The sequence below is a fragment of the Lolium rigidum genome, chromosome 2 (assembly GCF_022539505.1).
Source record: "Lolium rigidum isolate FL_2022 chromosome 2, APGP_CSIRO_Lrig_0.1, whole genome shotgun sequence".
In the NCBI taxonomy this organism is placed as follows: Eukaryota; Viridiplantae; Streptophyta; class Magnoliopsida; order Poales; family Poaceae; genus Lolium; species Lolium rigidum.
The window spans coordinates 221,123,274-221,143,471 of NC_061509.1; the positions used below are offsets into that span (position 1 = coordinate 221,123,274).

A 20,198-nucleotide genomic window follows, 5' to 3' on the forward strand; every position below is an offset into this window, starting at 1 on the left:
GTTGTAAACTTATTTACTTATGCTATGCATACCAAAATTTAAGAAAAGACTATTTAGGGTTTATACCCATGTCATAACTCGTATGATGTCATTTCAACGGATCATGATGATGCTCTATTCAGTGTAAAGCGGTAGTCTCTAAAGCATAATTCACAAAAATATAATGGCATTAATATTTTATCTCATCATTGACCCAACTAGGTTTGGATACATCTCTCGGATACTTCATCATCACTATGATACTCCAAGAAATGTGAGTTGTAGAACAATTTCATAACTCTCTTAGATGTTCGCTAAAACTAGTAATTCAAATATTTCCACTATGATCCAATCATAGATATTTGACTTTTCTATTACGATGATTTCTACTTCATGCTGAAATTTATTTGAATCCATTCAAATGTTTCAAACTTCTTCCTTATCGAATATATCCACATATATATACTCAATTCATTGTTTGAAGTTTTCATGAAGTATAAGAATCTTCCGCACACAACTATGCCCGATGATCCATATACATCATCATGTATGTTTCCACTAAGTTAGTTGCCCGTTCAAAACTTGGCCTATGAACGGTATTTTAGTCATTCTCTTTTAGAAAAGATTTGCAAGCGCCAAACGATTCAAAAAATCAAATGACTCCAAAAATCCATTTGCATGGAGTTTCTTCATGCGTTCCTTTCCAACATGACCTAAATGGCGGTTCCACAAATAAGTGGAATTCAAATCATTTGCCTTATGGCATTTTAGCGTTAGTGTTATGTATATGTGTTTCACCATTAAGATTTATAATAACTTATCCATCGTACATGGAGTAATGTCATAATTTAAACAACTCATTGTTTTCATTTGACCAGAGCAAAATAACAATTATTAAGTTCTTTATTATAAATTCTAAGGGTTAGATAGAATGCCAACGATGAACATAATAACACTTTATTTTTGTTCCAGGCGTGCATTCCTATCATATTCCTTGTCGATCACTTAGGCCATTGAATTCTTGTATTGCGTTGTTTTTGTATGACACTTCATACCAACCAATATAGTACTAATACCCAAGAATTTCATTGTGTGACGTAACTAGGAATACAATCATAACATGTATATCATTTATATACACACGAGCTAGACTTTCTAGTCTTTTCTTTCTTTACTGCCAAAATATCTTTTGCGGTTTCTCTTTTAGCTTTCCTCATTATTCAGAAAAACACTTCAACATTAATAACTTCTAGGTTTGTTGGTCGATACCAATAACCTTGAGGTTCTTATTTTGAAGTTGATCATCATATGACAAGTGTTCCGGATTTCACTATTAGTAACCTTGTAATATGATGAACAATTTCACTCATAATTTTATCCATCATATCATGACGACTTTCCGAGACCATGTATGTACATGCTAGGCTCGTAAAGTTTTAACCTTGGTATTTGCATGTGCAAATCTAGCTTGCACCCGTTGTATGCACACGTAGAATCTATCACACCCGATCATCACGTGATGCTTCGAAACGACGAGTCTTAGCAACGGTGCATATTAAGGATGGTCACTTCATGGATATGCGAATATCGTTAGTGCCCCAATAGTTGGAGGATTGTGACGCCTTGCGTCTTCAACCTTCGTACATTCCCATAAAACTTATGAGTTCATGTAGTCTCACCAAATTATATTCTATCATCTTGCAATAAGGTCTTAGATATCACATATATCTCATACCTTGATTATTTATGAAAACTAAATTTTCAGCTCCTTACTTTTCAAATAGATTTGAACTTCAAGTTTCACGGAGACAAGATAACTTTAGGTACTAATTGAAACCATAGCTCTTTGAATCAACAATGTGAGGTTTACTAAAAGTTTGCAATAGGACTTAATCAATTCTTGATTCTTTAACAATACGGTATCAATCCGTAAAGTTTCTTGTCAGATTTTAACGAGTATTTCTATCTCAATTACAAGACTAGCGCATGGTAGAAAACGGATGCCAATACTACAAAATTAATTCAAAATACTACTCAGACTATGTTTATGATAATTAGTTCATGTTTTAATCTAATTACTAATGAACTCCCACTTAATACAATATCCCTCATAGTTGTTAAGTGGTACACGATCCAAATCCACTACACCAAAACCGATCATCACGTGAGATGATGTAGCTTCAATAGTGAACATCAAAATGTTGATCATATCATCCATATGACTCGTGTTCAACCTTTCGGTTTCCGTTGTCCCGAGGCCATGTCTGTACATGCTAGGCTCGTCAAGCAAACCCAAGTATTCCGCGTGTGCAACATGGCTTACACCCGTTGTATGTGAACGTTGAGTCTATCACATCCGATCATCACGAGATGCTTCGAAACGACGAACTGTACAACGGTGCATACTAGGGGAGAACACTTTATTATCTTGATATTAATGTGAGGGATCATCTTATAATGCTACCGTCGCGATCTAAGCAAAATAAGATGCATAAAAGGATTAACATCACATGCGGTTCATATGTGATATGATATGGCCCTTTTGTCTTTGCGCCTTCGATCTTCATCTCTAAAGCACGGACATGATCTCCATCATCAACGGGCATGATCTCCATCATCGTCGGCGTAGCGTCAAGGTTCATGGCGCCGTCTTCATGGTTGTTCACCTCATGTAGCAACTATTACAACTACTTTGAAAAACTACTCAACATGAAATTAAAGACAACCATAAGGCTCCTGCCGGTTGCCACAATACAATAATGATCATCTCATACATATTCATCATCACATTATGGCCATATCACATCACCAAACCCTGCAAAAACAAGTTAGACGTCTCTAATTTGGTTTGCATATTTTACGTGGTTTAGGGTTTTCGAGTAAGATCTAATCTACCTACCAACATGAACCACAACGGTGATACTAGTGTTGTCAATAGAAGAGTAAATTGAATCTTCACTATAGTAGGAGAGACGGACACCCGCAAAGCCTCTTATGCAATACAAGTTGCATGTCGAACGAGGAACAAGTCTCATGAACGCGGTCATGTAAAGTTAGTCCGAGCCGCTTCATCCTACTATGCCACAAAGATGCAAAGTACTCAAACTAAAGATAACAAGAGCATCAACGCCCACAAAACCATTGTGTTCTACTCGTGCAACCATCTATGCATAGACACGGCTATGATACCACTGTAGGATAACGTTGCATAGAAAACAAAAATTTTCCTACCGCGAACACGCAATCCAAGCCAAGATGCAATCTAGAAGATGGTAGCAACGAGGGGGTATCGAGTCTCACCCTTGAAGAGATTCCAAAGCCTACAAGATGAGGCTCTTGTTGCTACGGTAGACGTTCACTTGCCGCTTGCAAAAGCGCGTAGAAGATCTTGATCACGATCGCTTCCGGCGCCACGAACGGGCAGCACCTCCGTACTTGGTCACACGTTCGGTTGTTGATGAAGACGACGTCCACCTCCCCGTTCCAGCGGGCAGCGGAAGTAGTAGCTCCTCTTGAATCCGACGGCACGACGGCGTGGTCTCGGTGGTGGTGGAGAAATCCGGTGGAGCTTCGCTTAAGCGTGCGGGATGTGGTGGAGGAGAGAGACCGCTAGGGTTTGGGAGAGAGGGGGGTTGGACGCCGGCCCTCTAAGGGGTGCGGCCAAGGCTGAGGCTTGAAGTGATCAGCCCCCTCTCCTATGCCCCTCATTATATAGGTGGAAGCACCAAGAGTTCTAGTCCAAGTCTTCGAATAAGACCCCAACACTAAAACCTCCCATATGTGGGAAACCTACTCAAGGAGGGAGTCCTACCCAAGGTGGGACTCCCACCTTTCCTTGAGGTGGGTTGGCCGGCCACCCTAGGGGAGTCCACCTTGGACTCCTCCCCTTTAGGGTTGGTTGGTCATGCAAGGTGGAGTCCCTCCGGGACTCTACTTTCCATGGTGATTTCTTCCGGACTTTTCTAGAACCTTCTAGAACCTGCCATAAATGCACCGGATCATTTCCAAACTTGGAATATGACTTCCTATATATGAATCTTATTCTCCGGACCATTCCGGAACTCCTCGTGATGTCCGGGATCTCATCCGGGACTCCGAACAAATATTCGAACTCCATTCCATATTCAAGTTCTACCATTTCAACATCCAACTTTAAGTGTGTCACCCTACGGTTCGTGAACTATGCGGACATGGTTGAGTACTCACTCCGACCAATAACCAATAGCGGGATCCGGAGATCCATAATGGCTCCCACATATTCAACGATGACTTTAGTGATCGAATGAACCATTCACATACGATACCAATTCCCTTTGTCACGCGATATTTTACTTGTCCGAGGTTTGATCTTCGGTATCACTCTATACCTTGTTCATCCTCGTCTCCCGACAAGTACTCTTTACTCGTACCGTGGTACGTGGTCTCTTATGAACTTATTCATATGCTTGCAAGACATTAGACGACATTCCACCGAGAGGGCCCGGAGTATATCTATCCGTCATCGGGATGGACAAATCCCATTGTTGATCCATATGCCTCAACTCATACTTTTAGGATACTTAATCCCACCTTTATAACCACCCATTTACGCGGTGGCGTTTGATGTAATCAAAGTACCTTTCCGGTATAAGTGATTTACATGATCTCATGGTCATAAGGACTAGGTAACTATGTATCGAAAGCTTATAGCAAATAACTTAATGACGAGATCTTATGCTACGCTTAATTGGGTGTGTCCATTACATCATTCATACAATGATATAACCTTGTTATTAATAACATCCAATGTTCATGATTATGAAACTAATCATCTATTAATCAACAAGCTAGTTAAGAGGCATACTAGGGACTCTTTGTTTGTCTACATATCACACATGTACTAATGTTTCGGTTAATACAATTATAGCATGATATATAAACATTTGTCATAAACATAAAGATATAAATAATAACCACTTTATTATTGCCTCTAGGGCATATCTCCTTCAGTAGAGCCCTTAGCCTCGGGGGAGAACTACTCCCTCCTCATCATGGGAGACAACAACAACGATGAAGATAGCGGTGGTGTCGATGGAGATGACTCCGGGGGCAATTCCCCGTCCCGGCGGCGTGCCGGAACAGAGACTTCTGTCCCCCGAAACTTGGTTTCGCGACGTACCTGGAGTCTTTCTGGAGTTTCGTCAATTGGTGTCGGGTTTTTAGGTCACGAGGGATAATATAGGCGAAGAGGCGGCGCGAGGGGGTGCCTGGGAGGCCCACACCACACCTGGGCGCGCCCCCCTCCTAGGCCGCGCCGCCTTGTGGTCTGGAGGCCCTAGCCCTCCTCTCCGTCTCTCCTTCGGTGTTTCGGGTCCGTCTCGGTAAAATAGGAGGTTTGGCTTTTGTTTCGTCGAATTCCGAGAATGTTGCCCGAACAGCTTTTCTGGAACCAAAAACAGCAGAAAACAGGAACTGGCACCTTGGCATCTCGTTAATAGGTTAGTTCCGGAAAATGCATCAAAATGATATAAAGTATGGATAAAACATGTAGATATTGTCATAAAACTAGCATGGAATATAAGAAATTATAGATACGTTGGAGACGTATCAGTGGGTTAGACTTAAATGTGTTTTGAATTTTCTTCTTAATGCTCCTTCACTTGATAATACTTGATGCTCACATTTTTTCTGCGCCTAGCTGAAAGGCGTTAAAGAAAAGCGTTTATGGGAGACAACCCATGTTTTATTTACATTAGTTTTTCTTTTTGTTGAGTCTTGGAAGTTATTACTCCTGTAATAACCTCTCCTTATCATTTTTATTTCATTTTTGTGCCAAGAATAGCCTCTAATAGGAAGAAAGTAAGATTTGGGGAAGTTGTTGTCCTGAAAACATATTCTGTGCTGTTACCATAAAAATTCGTAAAAATAACCAGAGCGGAATTTTGAGCTGTCATTTTTTATGCATATGCCCCAGGTTATTATCTAACTTTCGTAGTTTACCACTTTTCGAGATAGCAACAGAGGATTTTCAAAAAAATCGATCTTTACCTGCTGTTCTGTTTTGATAGATTTATGCACTATTTGCATTTGCCTCTTAAATCTCTTTCTTTTGAGTTCTTTTGATCAAAGAGATTTTTGAAAGGTTGCTACAATAGTTTATGCTTTAATATATATTTGATATATGTTATTACTGAACCCAAGTGGATTTGTTTATTTTTATTGTACTAATGTTGCTAATGAAGAATTGTGTGAAATTTTGTATGAAGGAAGTTTTCAAGTGTATGGAAAGAAGAATGATGTGATGAGATAAAGAATGGATAAAAGATTAAGCTTGGGGATGCCCCTGCACCCCAAGACATATTAAAGAGATACTAGCATCAAAGCTTGGGGATGCCCAAGGCATCCCCTCTTCATCAACAAAGCAACAGGTTATCTCTCTATGCGCTATATTTTTATTGCTTCATACGCTATGTGTTGTTCTTGGAGCGTCTTTCTTTTTTGTTTCTTGTTTAGTTTAGTTTTGTTTCTGTAGCATATGTTGGATCCCGGCATATTTGTTTTGTAGAAATACCCGCTCCTTTTTAATTGCATAGAAAGTTATTGTTCGGCGAGTGTTCTAGTTTTCTAGTACTGCCTTTAGCTCTTGTTCTTTCACTTGAATTTTGTTATTTCTTTACTTATATATGATTAGCTCTCTGGTCCATTTCATCTCTGAAGAGTTATTTTAAATAAGTTGATTGGTGTTGGATACGAGTAAAATATTTCATGACTATAGTGATGCAAAAAGAAGCTTGTCTAGCCTGTGGAATAGACTTTGGCATGTCATGTTGAATGTTATTCTTGTCATATGATTAGTATTTATCGTTGTATCATGACTTGTTTCAAATGGCTGAGAGTGCATAATGTGTCATTGAAAGTATCATGTGTTGTTTATATCATAAAAGCATAATATTGTGGTATTCTCCTTTGATGCTTTATTGGGTTGACTTGGCGCATGCTTACACCATGTTATGATTACAAAAAGTCAACTAAATCCTCTATGATCGTTTAGTTTTTGACTTGTAATATCACTTTATGATTTTATTGATAATGTTTTGTTGCTATGCATGATTATGTCCATTATTGCTCTCTCTTAGTTGGTCGCTCCCAGTCTTTGCTAGCCTTCGCCTGTGCTGAGTATGATCACTTGTGCATCCAACCACCATTAACCAAAGTTTTCCAATTGTGTCCACCATATCTACCTAGTAGCATTATTGCTATTCCAACTAATTCATCATGTTTATATCTTCCAAATTAAATTTTGGCATGAGAAAATTAGTCAGTAAAGCTCTCACGAACTTGATGGCACATTTACTTTCTTGTACTTAATAAATTTGATCATTGTGCCTATCTTATGAATTTTATATGTTTGCAAATTGCGAGGGGAGTTAGTAGAACCATGCTTTCATGGGGAACACTTTCGACATTGCACTTATATTTAGTTGATGTCATGCTCCTTTGTTTATGGATGCGCGGTGCGAAATAAAATGGAAACTTATAAGTCCATGGAGTTTGTATATGAGTTAGGAAAACACCTGGGTCGCTAATCTAAGCCATGCATCATTCATGATGGAAATTTACATCTAATCCGTAGTGAGCATTCTATGAAGCATTTGCAATAAAAATCTATATCCATAGTAAATAAAAAATTGTTGAAGTGCTCACTGTATGTTTGTCTTGTCATTTTGGCATGGGATTGCTCCACAAGAGTACCTCCATATCATCGGGCAAGAGGTACCCCGTTGGCGGTTCTCAATGATACATGTATACTTACAATGACAAGAACTTATTTGGGACCTAAGTTGAGTAGCATGAGGTTTAGGTACTCGCATTCAAGGGGCATGAGATTTTCAACTTGTGATTTGCAAGCATATAGCTCATTTTTGACTCACATTAACTTTAACCATTCAAGATGCTTATGATTAGGGTAATGAGAGCTCAAATCTAATAAGTACCATTCTTTTTGGAAGGTTTATAAAACTTTTTTATCTTGCTTACTCTTCAAAGAGTCTCTCTTTTGCTTTTATGTTCAGTCTTCATCTTCTACTTTATGCACTGATTAAGAGAGCATATTTGTCATTCTTAGTGCAATGTGCATAGTACCAAAGTTATTATTGATTGATTCATGATTGTGCTATTGCTTGCTCTCAAATTACTTGTATCTAGTCACCCTCTGAACTTTTAGGGTGTCCTAGCATTTATGTTTTGCTATTCCATAAGGACATGTTGAGTACCACTTTATTATGTTTACTCTATGATCATAAACACACAGTTGCTTTCAATGCACTATTATTCATGATTCTTTGTTTGAGTTACTTCTCATGTTATAACATAGTTGTTAGTTCTATTGAATTGTATCTACCATGCCTATGTTACAGTACTTAGATCTCAGCTCACAATGTTTTACATGCTTGATCAAGATTGTGTTGGCTTCATGTCACCTCAAAAATTATCTTTGTTATCACTTACCTACTCGACGACGAGCAGGAGTTAAACTTGGGGATGCTTGATACGTCTCAAACGTATCTATAATTTTTGATGCTCCATGCTTGTTTTAAACCAATTCATATATGTTTTGTTTACATTTCGTTGCCCTTTTACATGATTTCTGGCACTAACCTATTAACAAGATGTCATAGTGCCAGTTCCCTATTTTCTGCCGTTTTCGTATTTCAGAAAAGTTGTATAGGAAATATTATCGGAATTGGATGAAACAAAAGCCGAAGTAAATATTTTACCGAAACAAAGACGAAGTCCAGAGGGGGGTCGAAGAGGCGCAACAAGGCGCCCAAACCACCCCTAGGCGCGGCATGGACCTAGCCCGCGCCTAGGGTAGGTCTGGACCCACCATGCGCCCCACCGACCTAAATCCTCCGCCTATTTATACATCTTATGGGAAAACCCTGGATAGCCAAGCCTCCATCCACGAAAAGATCCATCGTGGCCGCCATCGCAGAACCCATCTCGGGGGGTTCTGAAGCTCTTCCCGGCACCCTGCCGGAGGGGGAAATCATCGCCGGAGGGCATCTACATCGCCATGCCCACCTCCGAAGTGATGCATGAGTAGTTCATCCCTAGACTATGGGTCCATAGCAGTAGCTAGATGGTTGTCTTCTTCACTTTGTGCTTCATGTATCCATCTTGTGAGCTGTCCTACATGATCAAGATCATCTTTATGTAATCATATATGTTTGGTTTCCTGGGATCCGATGAATATTGTATACTATGTTGAGATTGATTATATATTCATGTCATATGTTATTTGTGATCTTGCATGCTCTCCGTTGCTAGTATAAACTCTGGCCAAGTGGACACTTGTGACTCCAAGAGGGGGTATTTATGCTCGATAGTAGGTTCATGCCTCTAGTTTTCTGGGAGAGTGACTTTATAACTTCTAAGATTGTAGATTTGCTGTTGCTAGTAGGGAGAAAACAATATTTTATCCAAGGGTAATCTATTGTTTACTTTACACACATTGCTTAATGCGATAGTCTGTTGCTTGTAACGTAATACTGAAAGGGGTGCGGACGCTAACCTGAAGGTGAATTATTAGTCATAGACGCAGTTGGACTACGGTCTATGTATTATGTTGTAATGCCCATATAAAATCTCATAGTAATCATCTTGTCATGTATGTCGATATTCTATCAATTTCCCAGCTGTAATTTGTTCACCCAACATTCTATTTCTTTGTGGAGAGACACTTCTAGTGAACTGTGGAACCCGGTCCTATTTATTTTACTGATAAATTCAACTGCAATCTTGTTCTGTTTACTTTTTGCAAACATCTCCTTCCATTCGATACGTCTAATCCTTTGTGTTCAACAAACTGCTGAGATTGACAACCTCACTGCAAGTTGGGGCAAAGTACTTTGGTTGTGTTGTGTGCAGGTTCCACGTTGTTGCTGACGCCAGTAGTGCGCCCTGCCACTAGTCAGCCAACAACACCTTCAGAAGTCGCGCCTTTCTCCTACTGGTCGATTAAACTTTGGTTTCTTACTGAGGGAAAACTTGCTGCTGTCCGCATTATACCTTCCTCTTGGGATTCCCCAACAGTGTGAAGTCGGCGTTACGATAAGCACCATCAATGCTGCCTCAGTGTCTACCACAAGTGAAAGAGTTATTCCTTCCTGGGATAGGCTCAGAGAACAAGGTGAGCCTTCGTGGCGTTGGAAAATTCTTCGTGGGATTCCCACCTCTCCAAACGTGATGTACATTCTTGCAAAGGAAGGGAACACGGAAATACATCTTCGTCTTCACATGCTTTCGGTTATCCCTAACTGAACTCTTTTCTTGTGTTATATATATATATCCTGTGAGAGCCTTCGTGCTTGAGATACTTGCATTATCACCTAGATTGCCTCACCTAGTTTGTATTAGGCTCACATTTATATTCCGCAAAGCCGAATATTGCAAAGAAAGGGACGCAAAACCATGCAAAATCAATCGAGGCCTCTTTTACGGTACCTTCTACTGCTCCTAATACAGCTAGACAAGTATGAATTGATCCAATGGTTCCGATACGTGGATATTTTAGACATTTCCGCATCATTTTTTCTCCTACCTCGCCCATATTAATGCCCCATTCTATTCCCCACCTCGCCGATGTTGCCCTCCACCTTCCGCAAGCAAGAATGTAGCTAGAAGTCGGCAATACCACCTCAAGTGTTTGGGAACTTGGGACCTGCAACCGTCGAAGCCCATGGATCAGAGCCACGGTTTCTCGGCTGGCCATTGGCGAGGTCGTCGCCCTCGTCAAACTCCCCCTTCTCCACCCTCGTCAAGCAAACCCTGCTTCTTGGATGCGTAGATTCGAGTGCAAGGGAACGACGATGCAGTCGGCAGCCCGAAGGGATAGGAGACATTCGAGGCGGGCGAGCAAAAGGCTGACTTCCCTGCCTCCGGCCTCCTCTCCCCATCCCCTGCAGGCTACAACTCCACTGTACCGGCCGGCCTCCCAAAATTCGTGGTGGTGCCGACACAACAGAGGTCGTTCACCACGATCTTGTGTACGGCGGCACTAACGCCATGCTGAGGTAGACGACCGAAGGTTGAGCTTGGTGAAGGCCACAACGTTCGCGTCGATGAAGTGGACCATTCGTCATTAGATCGATTCGGAAACCTAGGCGTTTGTGCAACTTGGCGCGAGCGGCGACGGTGACCGCGACGGCGTTGAGGGCGGCTGTGTAAATAAGGGGACCAGTGCACCGGCGTGCAGAGAGTGAGAGGAGGCTGGCCATATTCGCCCGTTGCTCAGCGCCGGTGGCATCGTACTTTGTCTTTGTCCGATGGATTTCTGGGTACATAGCGATGATTGGCCTGTTCTCTGAACCTCCGTAAGGCAACCAGTATCAATTCTACTGGTCCTGTTTCTAGTACCAGTATGAATGAATATAGGCCTTTGGATCAATGAAAATGAACGGCTCTTATTTATTTAAGGGTACCACAAACGACCTCAAAATCAAACCCCAACCCATGGTGTTTCATAAAAGGAACACTAAAGTTAGGTCTCCCTGTCTCCAACAAGGTAACAAAATCTAACTCTTGATCCGTAGCTGTCTCATGAACAAACTGATGCATGTTAGGGTTGCGAAAAATCCTCACTATCCATGTCATTCCTTTTAAACCTTGCATCTTATAAAAAAAATCATTAATTTTGCACCCAGGGCTCCTACGAGCATTAGATACATCATATTATTTTTACTTTTGCCCTCGAGGAATTTTAACGGTTTCAACTAGAACATTGAAATAATGATTATCTAGTTCTGCAGCCTCTTCATCATTTAAATCTTCACAATGGTTCATATTCTAGATAACAACAAATTAATAAGACCATCATTTTTTATTTCTGGCTGATCGACATTTTTCTTAAGTATTGTTAAATTTCTATCTAACTTCCTATCTTTAATCAAATTAGTTTTGTTAAAGTGCATTCCACAAAAAACTCTCTCTTAGCGCGAGGGGGCCGGGTTGCTTTTACTTCTTAAGACATAAACAAGAACACGACAGGAGACATCAGGAAAGGGCGAATCGAATTTGCTACTCCGTACACAAACTATGGAAGTGGAAACCTGACCATACACAAACCATCTTATTACAAGCCACAAAAGCAACCAACATGTCTTTTTAACTAGTACTACCTCCATCCTGAAATAAGTGTCTTAATTTTTTCTAGATATAGATATATCCTAAAAATATTTTTATTGTAGAAAAAGTTGAGATAGTTATTCTAGAACGGAGGGAGTACAAGTTTAAAACAGCTAACCAGCAGCACATAGCATCATGTTGCTGTCACAAAACAACCCAAAACGTAGTACTCTAGTTGACAACATTGGTCCACTTTAGAGCTCGTTTGGATGCACTCTAATTCAACCGACTTATTTGGATTGGGAGGGATATTGGTTTATCCCGTCAATCCAAAAGGGTTAATCAAATTATTTTGTACCCAAACGAGTCCTTCTTCGTGTGCCTTACCTAGCAAGTCGCAACCACAATTCACAAACAAGTGGGCGATGCACTTGCCCTAATTTCAAGTAAATCAGCACGCGTCCGACCGAAACCCGAAGACGCCCTGGCCGACATCGTGCAGCACCTCAAAAGTTCGCTGCTGCACGTTGCCGATGAGGCTGAGGCTGCTAGTGGCAGCGAATGCGAGGCATTCGGTGACCATAGTGTCGTCGCCGATGGCTACCATGATGCCGTTGTAGACTAGGTCGACCTCCACGCCGCCGTCGAACACCAGAGTGACGGCGGGTACCGAGACATTGGCCAGATCCAGCCCCGTGAAATCGAAGCAGGTGTCGAAGAGGCTGACGGTCGGTGCCCTCGGGTATCCCCTCATGCCCGCCCTGAACGCCGACGAGAGCGCCGAGTACGCCCTCGCTGGGAGCCGCGTGATGATCGTGCCCGAGTCCATCACGGACCCCGCGGAGAAGACGGCGGGCGATATACCGAGCGGGTCCCCGCCGACGGCGATGTCCTGGAGGAGAATGCCGTAGTAAGTGGACACGTTCTCGAACTTGTACATGGGCGTCGTCACGAAGCCCGACGTGCTGTTGGGGGCACCGAGCGTGAGGAACCCGGGGTTGCGCGAGGTCTCCGGGAGGCAGTACGAGAAGGCCTTGCCGTAGGTCGCGGCCGTCTGCGACACCAGAGACTCCGCGTCGCCACCCAGCCCCATGAGCCCGTCGGTTTTGTCGTCGAAGCCCTCCTCTTTGTGGCTGCAGCCAAAGTTGAAGTTGGCGACGGTTTCGGAAGTGGTCAGCGCCAGCGTGTCGGAACCGTAGGTGCCGGTGGTGTTGGAGCCGTCGCCGTACGTGACCATGTACTGGCACTGCGAGCTGGAGCAGCCATTGCCGTCCTCGCCGAGCTGCGTGCACGGCGTGGAGGTGCAGGAGAAGGGAGAGTAGGTGCTGGACTTGACGGGGTCGAAGAGGACCGAGCCGTTCGGGCTGGAGCAGTGCACCCACGACACGTCGCTACCGGTGTCGATAATCATTTTCTGGGTCACGGCCGGGGAGCCGATGCCGACGGTGATCACGTACTGCAGCGTCTCCAGGGCTGTTCCCAGGTTAGTCGGCACGGTAATCTTCGATTGATCCAGCGCGTCGTCGCCGCTGTAGAACTTGCGTTGGACGTATTCAGCTCGGAGTTGGTCACGCTGGAGAAGCTCCGCCATGGTTGGCTCGTCCGTAGATGGCGCCGGCGAGCACGGGCCATACCGGTGGCTTAACCGCAGCGTGGCTCCACTGGACGACGACGGAGTCACTGCAAACCACGGCGAAATATTAGAAAACCCGACCGGTGAATGAGCCAGTGAGGTCATTCATTGGTTTACTGATTCGATGGTCGTACCACATGTTCATTTGGTTCGATGCCGACAAAACTTCATTATTTTTAATTAAAATTTAGGCAAATTTTGGAACAAAATGACCATAAAAGATGTACATATATAGAGCATATTTCAATATGCAATAACAAAACATGTTGAATCCAAGTATTGTTGGGCGTTATGTGGTGCTATTTATTCCTATCTGAAGGTATCGAGTTCGATTCCTCCCATGGCATATTTTTTTTCCTGGTTTTTTGATGTTTGGACCGGTACCTCTCAAAAAACCGGCGAAGCTGTCAGTTCAGGTTTTTTCACTCGAACCGCCGTACCGACCCGGTTTTTAAAACTATGGCGTGCACGAGTACCTTGTGGGCCGGCGCAGGCGGCTTCAGCCTTCTGTGAGCCGGCGGCAGGAACCTTGTAGATTCTATCTGCATCTCCTGCACGAGCAGTAGTAGAATGGTAGCTGCACAGCAGGAGAAGCAGCAAAATCTTAACACAAGTCTTGCCAGTTCGATCCTCGCTAACTTCTCTCTCAGAGCCCATGTTGCTGTTGGATAGATCGATGGAGCTGCTTAATTTGCACCTCTCAACTGAAATGCCGGCCTATATAGCCGAGTTGGAGGTCTTGGAACGGGCTTCGTAGTTGACATTGCACATCAAGTGCACTACTTCGGACGACCAAATGCGTGCATGCGTAGGAAGATGATCTATACTGTATATGGAGTTTTGCATATGTCTTCCCTGGCTTGGTCAGCATCTAATGTACAGTGTGCTACTGTGAATATATACGCACGTACGGATTACGTAGTGTTGGAGATTTTTTCTTCAATGCTGATCTGTGATGGTATTGACACGGGATTTTCAAATATAGTGGCACTATCTGCTGCGGTAACTTAACTAACAGGTCGTGGCCTAGACCAAGCCCACACGTTGTCCATGGAGAGACGATATTCATGAATGTGATCTTTAACCAATCTTAACGCACAGACTCAAAGGGCCAAATTACTATTCATGCCTGTAGTGCTTATCCGGGTAGGTGTCCTCTTCATTGTCAACATATATGTCGTTGTCTTTACATACAGTTTTATGTCTTGAATTCTTCTCATTCTGATCATAGAAGCTAGAGTTCGAGCTGAGCGGCGAGAGGCAGAGATTGCACCCATTGTCACCAACACATGTGTCTTGAACCTGATAGTGTGGAATAATGTTGACTACACTAGAATCGACATTTCATATTTTCAGCTGTTTGATTTTTCATCTTCACCCTAGCAACGCACTCGTATTTAGCTAGCTAAAGCCTTAAACGTAAAATCCTTTCATAAATGTGTCGGCATAAGTATCCACGGAAATCGTCCTAACAACACCAGCTCGGCATTTTGATTTAATTTTTTTTTCCAGATGAAAGGCTTGAAATGAGCCCGGCTTCGAATTGACGAAGCCATCAATCGCGTATGAGTTACACCATTAGTTACAACACACACGCGCAAAGTGCACATGAAAACCGACAAAAAAAAAGACAACATAATGTCAAGCCGGAGCGCTAGCTTGATCTAGAATGAGGGAACCTTCTTTTCAATTGCGGAGCAATCACAACCATGTCCACACCAACAATCATCCACCGCACCAAAACTACAACCCAAGGGGAACTCGTAGATGGGCTGGCAGCATAGCAAAGCTTGAGGATCCAAAGGATGGGGGGTGGGGGGGGGGGGTCTTGCGACGACGCCTCCAAAAAGGTACATGGTGCAAGCACCCAACGTCGATATAGACCGATGTACTGCAAATTTTTCACCCAGACCCGAAACCACCACCCCTAGAGTCCATGTTAGGTCTAGACCAACAAACACAACATCTTCCACTGCCTTTGGTAAAAGGCATACCGGCAACATCTATGGCCAGACACCAACCTATAGCAAAGCCCCACAAGGCGCTATGAAAACCGTTAGCTACCGCAGCTAACCGTGTAAAAGCAACCAGTCCAACATTGCACGAGGGCTGCAACATTAACGAGAGGTCACAAGGTGATCCACAAGACACTACCAGAGAGGCTAACCTGAAGCGAGGCCATAGAGGGACACAGTTTGAGGCGGAGGGACGAAGTCCATCAATTCTAACTAGAGGACACCATCGGGATGCCTTCAACAAGAGAACGACACCCACAGGTGACGCCGTCACCGTCACAGGCCAAAGCCATGCGTAGCTTTCACTGAGGTCGAAACCGATCAAAATTCCGGTCACCATCGCGAGGACGCAGAGCAGAGAGAACCGCCGCGCCACCAACCCAAGACGCACTATGGTCTAGCCCCAACTATACTCACCTGGGGAATGAACGCAAAGAGATGATTGCCGAGACCCGGCCAGAGTCAGATCTAGACGTCACCAACAATGCTAGATCGGTGATACGTCCAATTTGCATCACTATTTGATATCATAATTTACTGTTATTCATTGATATATTTTATATTTAGAGGTGATACTTCTGTTATTCCATCTATTTTTGCATGTTTGATGATTATTGGAGAATTAACCACCGGAGCCAGGATTCTGCTGGAAAAAGGACCATCAAGACACAATATTTCTAAAGAACAACAATTCCCAGAAAATATACAGAAAATTCTATATTTCCAGATGACGGAGGAAGCCAGAAGGGGAGGCCGAGATGGGCCAGGAGGGGGCCAGACCACCCCTAGGCGCGGGCCAAGCCCTTGCCGCGCCTAGGAATGGTCTGGGTGCCCTGGCCCACCTCTGACACCGCCCCTCGCGTATTTTAATCCCCCGAGAAGCCTAAGACAGAGGAGCGACCAGAGAAATATTCCGCCGCTGCTACGGGGCGGAGAACCAGAGAGAGAAAAGCTCCCCGGCAGGCAGAATTCTGCCGGCGAAATTCCTTCCCGGAGGGGGAAAATCGTCGTCATCGTCACGGCCATCGAGCTGGACTTCATCGAGATCATCATCACCATCATCTCCACCACCAGTACCATCATAACCGCCGTCTCCACGCCATCCCGCTATAACATCTTGGGTTTGATACTTGTCTAGTTCATAGGGGAAACTTTCCCGGTGTTGATTACTCCTTGTAGTTGATGCTATTGAGTAAAACTATTGAATTAAGGTTTATGTCCAGATTGTTATTCATCATTATATCACCTCTGGTTATGATCCATATGACATCTCGTGAGTAGTTCGTTTAGTTCTTGAGGACATGGGAGAAGTCATGATGTTAGTAGTGGAACTATGTTGAGTAATATGCAATGATTTGATATTTAAGTCGTGGAGCTATTCTTCTAGTCGTGTCATCTGAACGTCGACTACATGATACTTCACCTTTATGGGCCTAGGGGAATGCATCATGTATTTGGCTACAAATTGTGGGGTTGCGGGAGCGACAGAAACCCAAACCCCTGTTAGGAAACCGGTGCACGAGGAATTGTAGGATCTCAAAGTTTAAGGTTGTGGTTAGATTTATCTTAATTCCTTTCTTGTAGTTGCGGACGCTTGCAAGAAGTATAATCACAAGTATATATTAGTCTGAGTATGGGGTAGTGCATTAGCATAGGTTCACCCACACAACACTTACCAAACCATTGAAGATTATTTAGCTATGTGAAGCGAAAGCACTTGACGAAATTCTCGTGTGTCCCCAGGAATGTTTGGTCATCATAAATGCAACAACCGGCTCATCCTTTGCTATAGAAAGGATTGGACCACTTGCTGCAATTATTATTACGGCATTTTATTTACTCGTACTTTATTTATCTGCAATATCAAATACCTCTGCAAACCTGTTTGTTAGTGTTTACAGTGAATCCTTGATCGAAATTGCTTATCAACACCTTATGCTCCTCGTTGTGTTCGACAGTCTTATTTATCGAAAGTACTACGATACACCCGCTATATTTGTGGGTCATCAAGACTATTTTCTGGCGCGGTTGCCGGGGAGTGAAGCATTATTGAAGAGTGGAATTGGTAAAGGTAACTTTTACTGTAAGTGATGTTTTTATTTCTTTTTGTTACTGCTTTATTTCATTATGGGTGACAAGGTATTAACTTGTCAATGCCTACAAGTTGTAGACTTGGGTTTTGCGGAAGTAGAGGGCAAGTAGATCTCGAAGGTTTCAGCCGAAAAGGTGCTCGACTGCTTAAAAACTAGGGTTATGTTGACAATGAGATTGATCTTTTCTTTGTCCCTCGACTCCCCCTTATATAGGAGGCGGAGCCAAGGGTTTCGTATTACACAAGTTACAAAATGCCGGGAGACTCTTTGAGTTCGTCCCGTGAAGTTACAAGTCTCTTTATTCCTAATCTATCTCTATTTACCATAGTCAATACTTTAGTGGCCTTCCGGACTTCATAACCTTCGAGTCGTGGGCCTTCAATAAACTCTGGGTACCTTCCTAGGCAGACCCATCTGGGATGCCTATGTCAGTAGCCCCCGAGATTTTGCTTGAATCGTAGAGTCAATTAAAATCTCCATCGTAAAATTCATCCATAATTTCTTCGAGTCATTTACAAACAATATATTCGAGACATGTATATTTTATACAGGGATAATGGTAAATGGGGCTGGTTCGTCCGACGGATCAGGTACCAGTTAACTGCTCTTGTGGCAAACCCGCAATAACCTACTTCAAGGTCAAGTCCCTGGACATGACCCCGGAATACTGGCGTAATTCGACATGTGCCGCTTCAGGACTTAATCATGAATCGAATTCCAGTCATGTTTATAAAATCCATAGTGCGTCCGCTAGGAACATTTCTTCGCATCTGTTGATACAGAAAAAAGTAGCAGAGCGCATTCAGGTGCGATACCACGCCACACAGGACAGAACCTAGGGTCTTACCTTCGTAAATTTTTACGGCATCTAAAGGTTTTATCGCGGCGGACGCGCTCTGGGAATATATTGTCGAGTACCTTTATCGGCTGTTAGAATAGCCAATTTCGTCGAGTTGTATAATGATAATATCTTGATTCTCCCGATGGGAGTACGCGACAAGTTATATTTAACTCCAAGATGTACGACGATAATCATTCTCCTCGTATGTTATTTGTAAATCTCTTCATCTGCATATTCTATCGGGTGCGCGACCAGCGCTCCCGATGGGAGTAGCCCCCGAGGCTACAGTCGAGTATTTATACTTGGCTGTAGGCTCAACTTGTATTGTTGCTTCACTATATATTTTAAAATCACGACTTCTATTCCCCCTTATTTTATCAGGTGAGCGACCAGCGCTCCCGATGGGAGTGTAGCCCCCGAGGCTACAGTCGAGTATTTATACTTGGCTGTAGGCTCAACTTTCGTCTACATTGAACGACCCTATATTTCTGTCCTCCATACTATCATCTTATCAGAAGTACGAATTACACTTCTGATAAGAGTATTCCCCGAGTATTTGAACAAATACTTGTATTTGATCAGAGGCTCCCGAAGTTAGTTTGTTTGCACCACCGACATTTTCCCTGTCGCTATTTTTTCAAAGAAGGTAAGTCGAAATTTCCCTTATGGCGACGTCAGTGCTGACGATGGCCACAAAATTTGTATTGGGAAGAGTTCTGTCATTTCACTGATCTATGGGTCCAAAATTCTGCGCCTTTCACACGTCGCGCAAGAGGGGGACACACGTCCTCCGCTTTTTCCCGCATGCGCGCTGTAACGCATGTCCAGTAACTTCACAGTGAAAAGACTTTTGTACCCCTGTGGACACGTGTAGGGCATAAGATCCATTTTCTTTTCATCCGACGGTGCGACGGATCGGTGGCTTGCTACAAAGCTGCCCCTTCGTCCTCATTTTCCCCCTTCGCTGCGCCGTTCACCTCTCTCTCTCTCTCTCTCTCTCTCTCTCTCTCTCTCTCTCTCTCTCCAGCTCCGTCATTGTCATCCCCAAGCTCTGCACTCTTGCGCTTCCAATCATCTTCTGCCTCCACCAAAGCTCGTTTCTATGCCTCCGCGCACGAAGTTGACCAAGCACATCGCTCCTGGAACCAACGCACCCATGGACAAGGTGGAGATCTCTGGACGAGAGAGATCCAAAATCTCCAACCAGGATCAGAGGACCCTCAAGAAGCTTGGCCTGATGAAGAAGAAGAATTCGCTCATCTTCCCTGGCGACGAAAGCTTCCCGAGCCCTTCGATTGGATATCGGGTAACCTTCATCGACCACCTCATTCGCGGTCTTTCCACCCCCATCCACGAGTTTCTTCGTGGACTTCTTTTTGTCTACGGGATTCAGTTTTATCAACTGACCCCTAACTCCATCCTCCACATCTCGATTTTTATCACGCTTTGCGAGTGCTTCCTCGGGATCCATCCTTATTGGGTTCTGTGGAAGCGCATTTTCTATCTCCGGCGCAACAACTCTCGCAACGTCG

General features: G+C 43.5%; 1 protein-coding gene across 1 annotated transcript in view; it reads right to left on the minus strand.

Annotated features, from left to right (window-relative positions):
* Nucleotides 1-12,535: 12,535 nt before the first annotated feature.
* The window catches only part of LOC124688183 (aspartyl protease AED1-like), a 35,051-nt gene continuing 27,388 nt past the window's right edge, over nt 12,536-20,198 (minus strand). The window contains exon 2 of the mRNA XM_047221898.1: nt 12,536-13,764. Coding sequence (XP_047077854.1) covers nt 12,536-13,764 — 1,229 coding nt within the window. The remainder of the gene's footprint in view (nt 13,765-20,198) is intronic.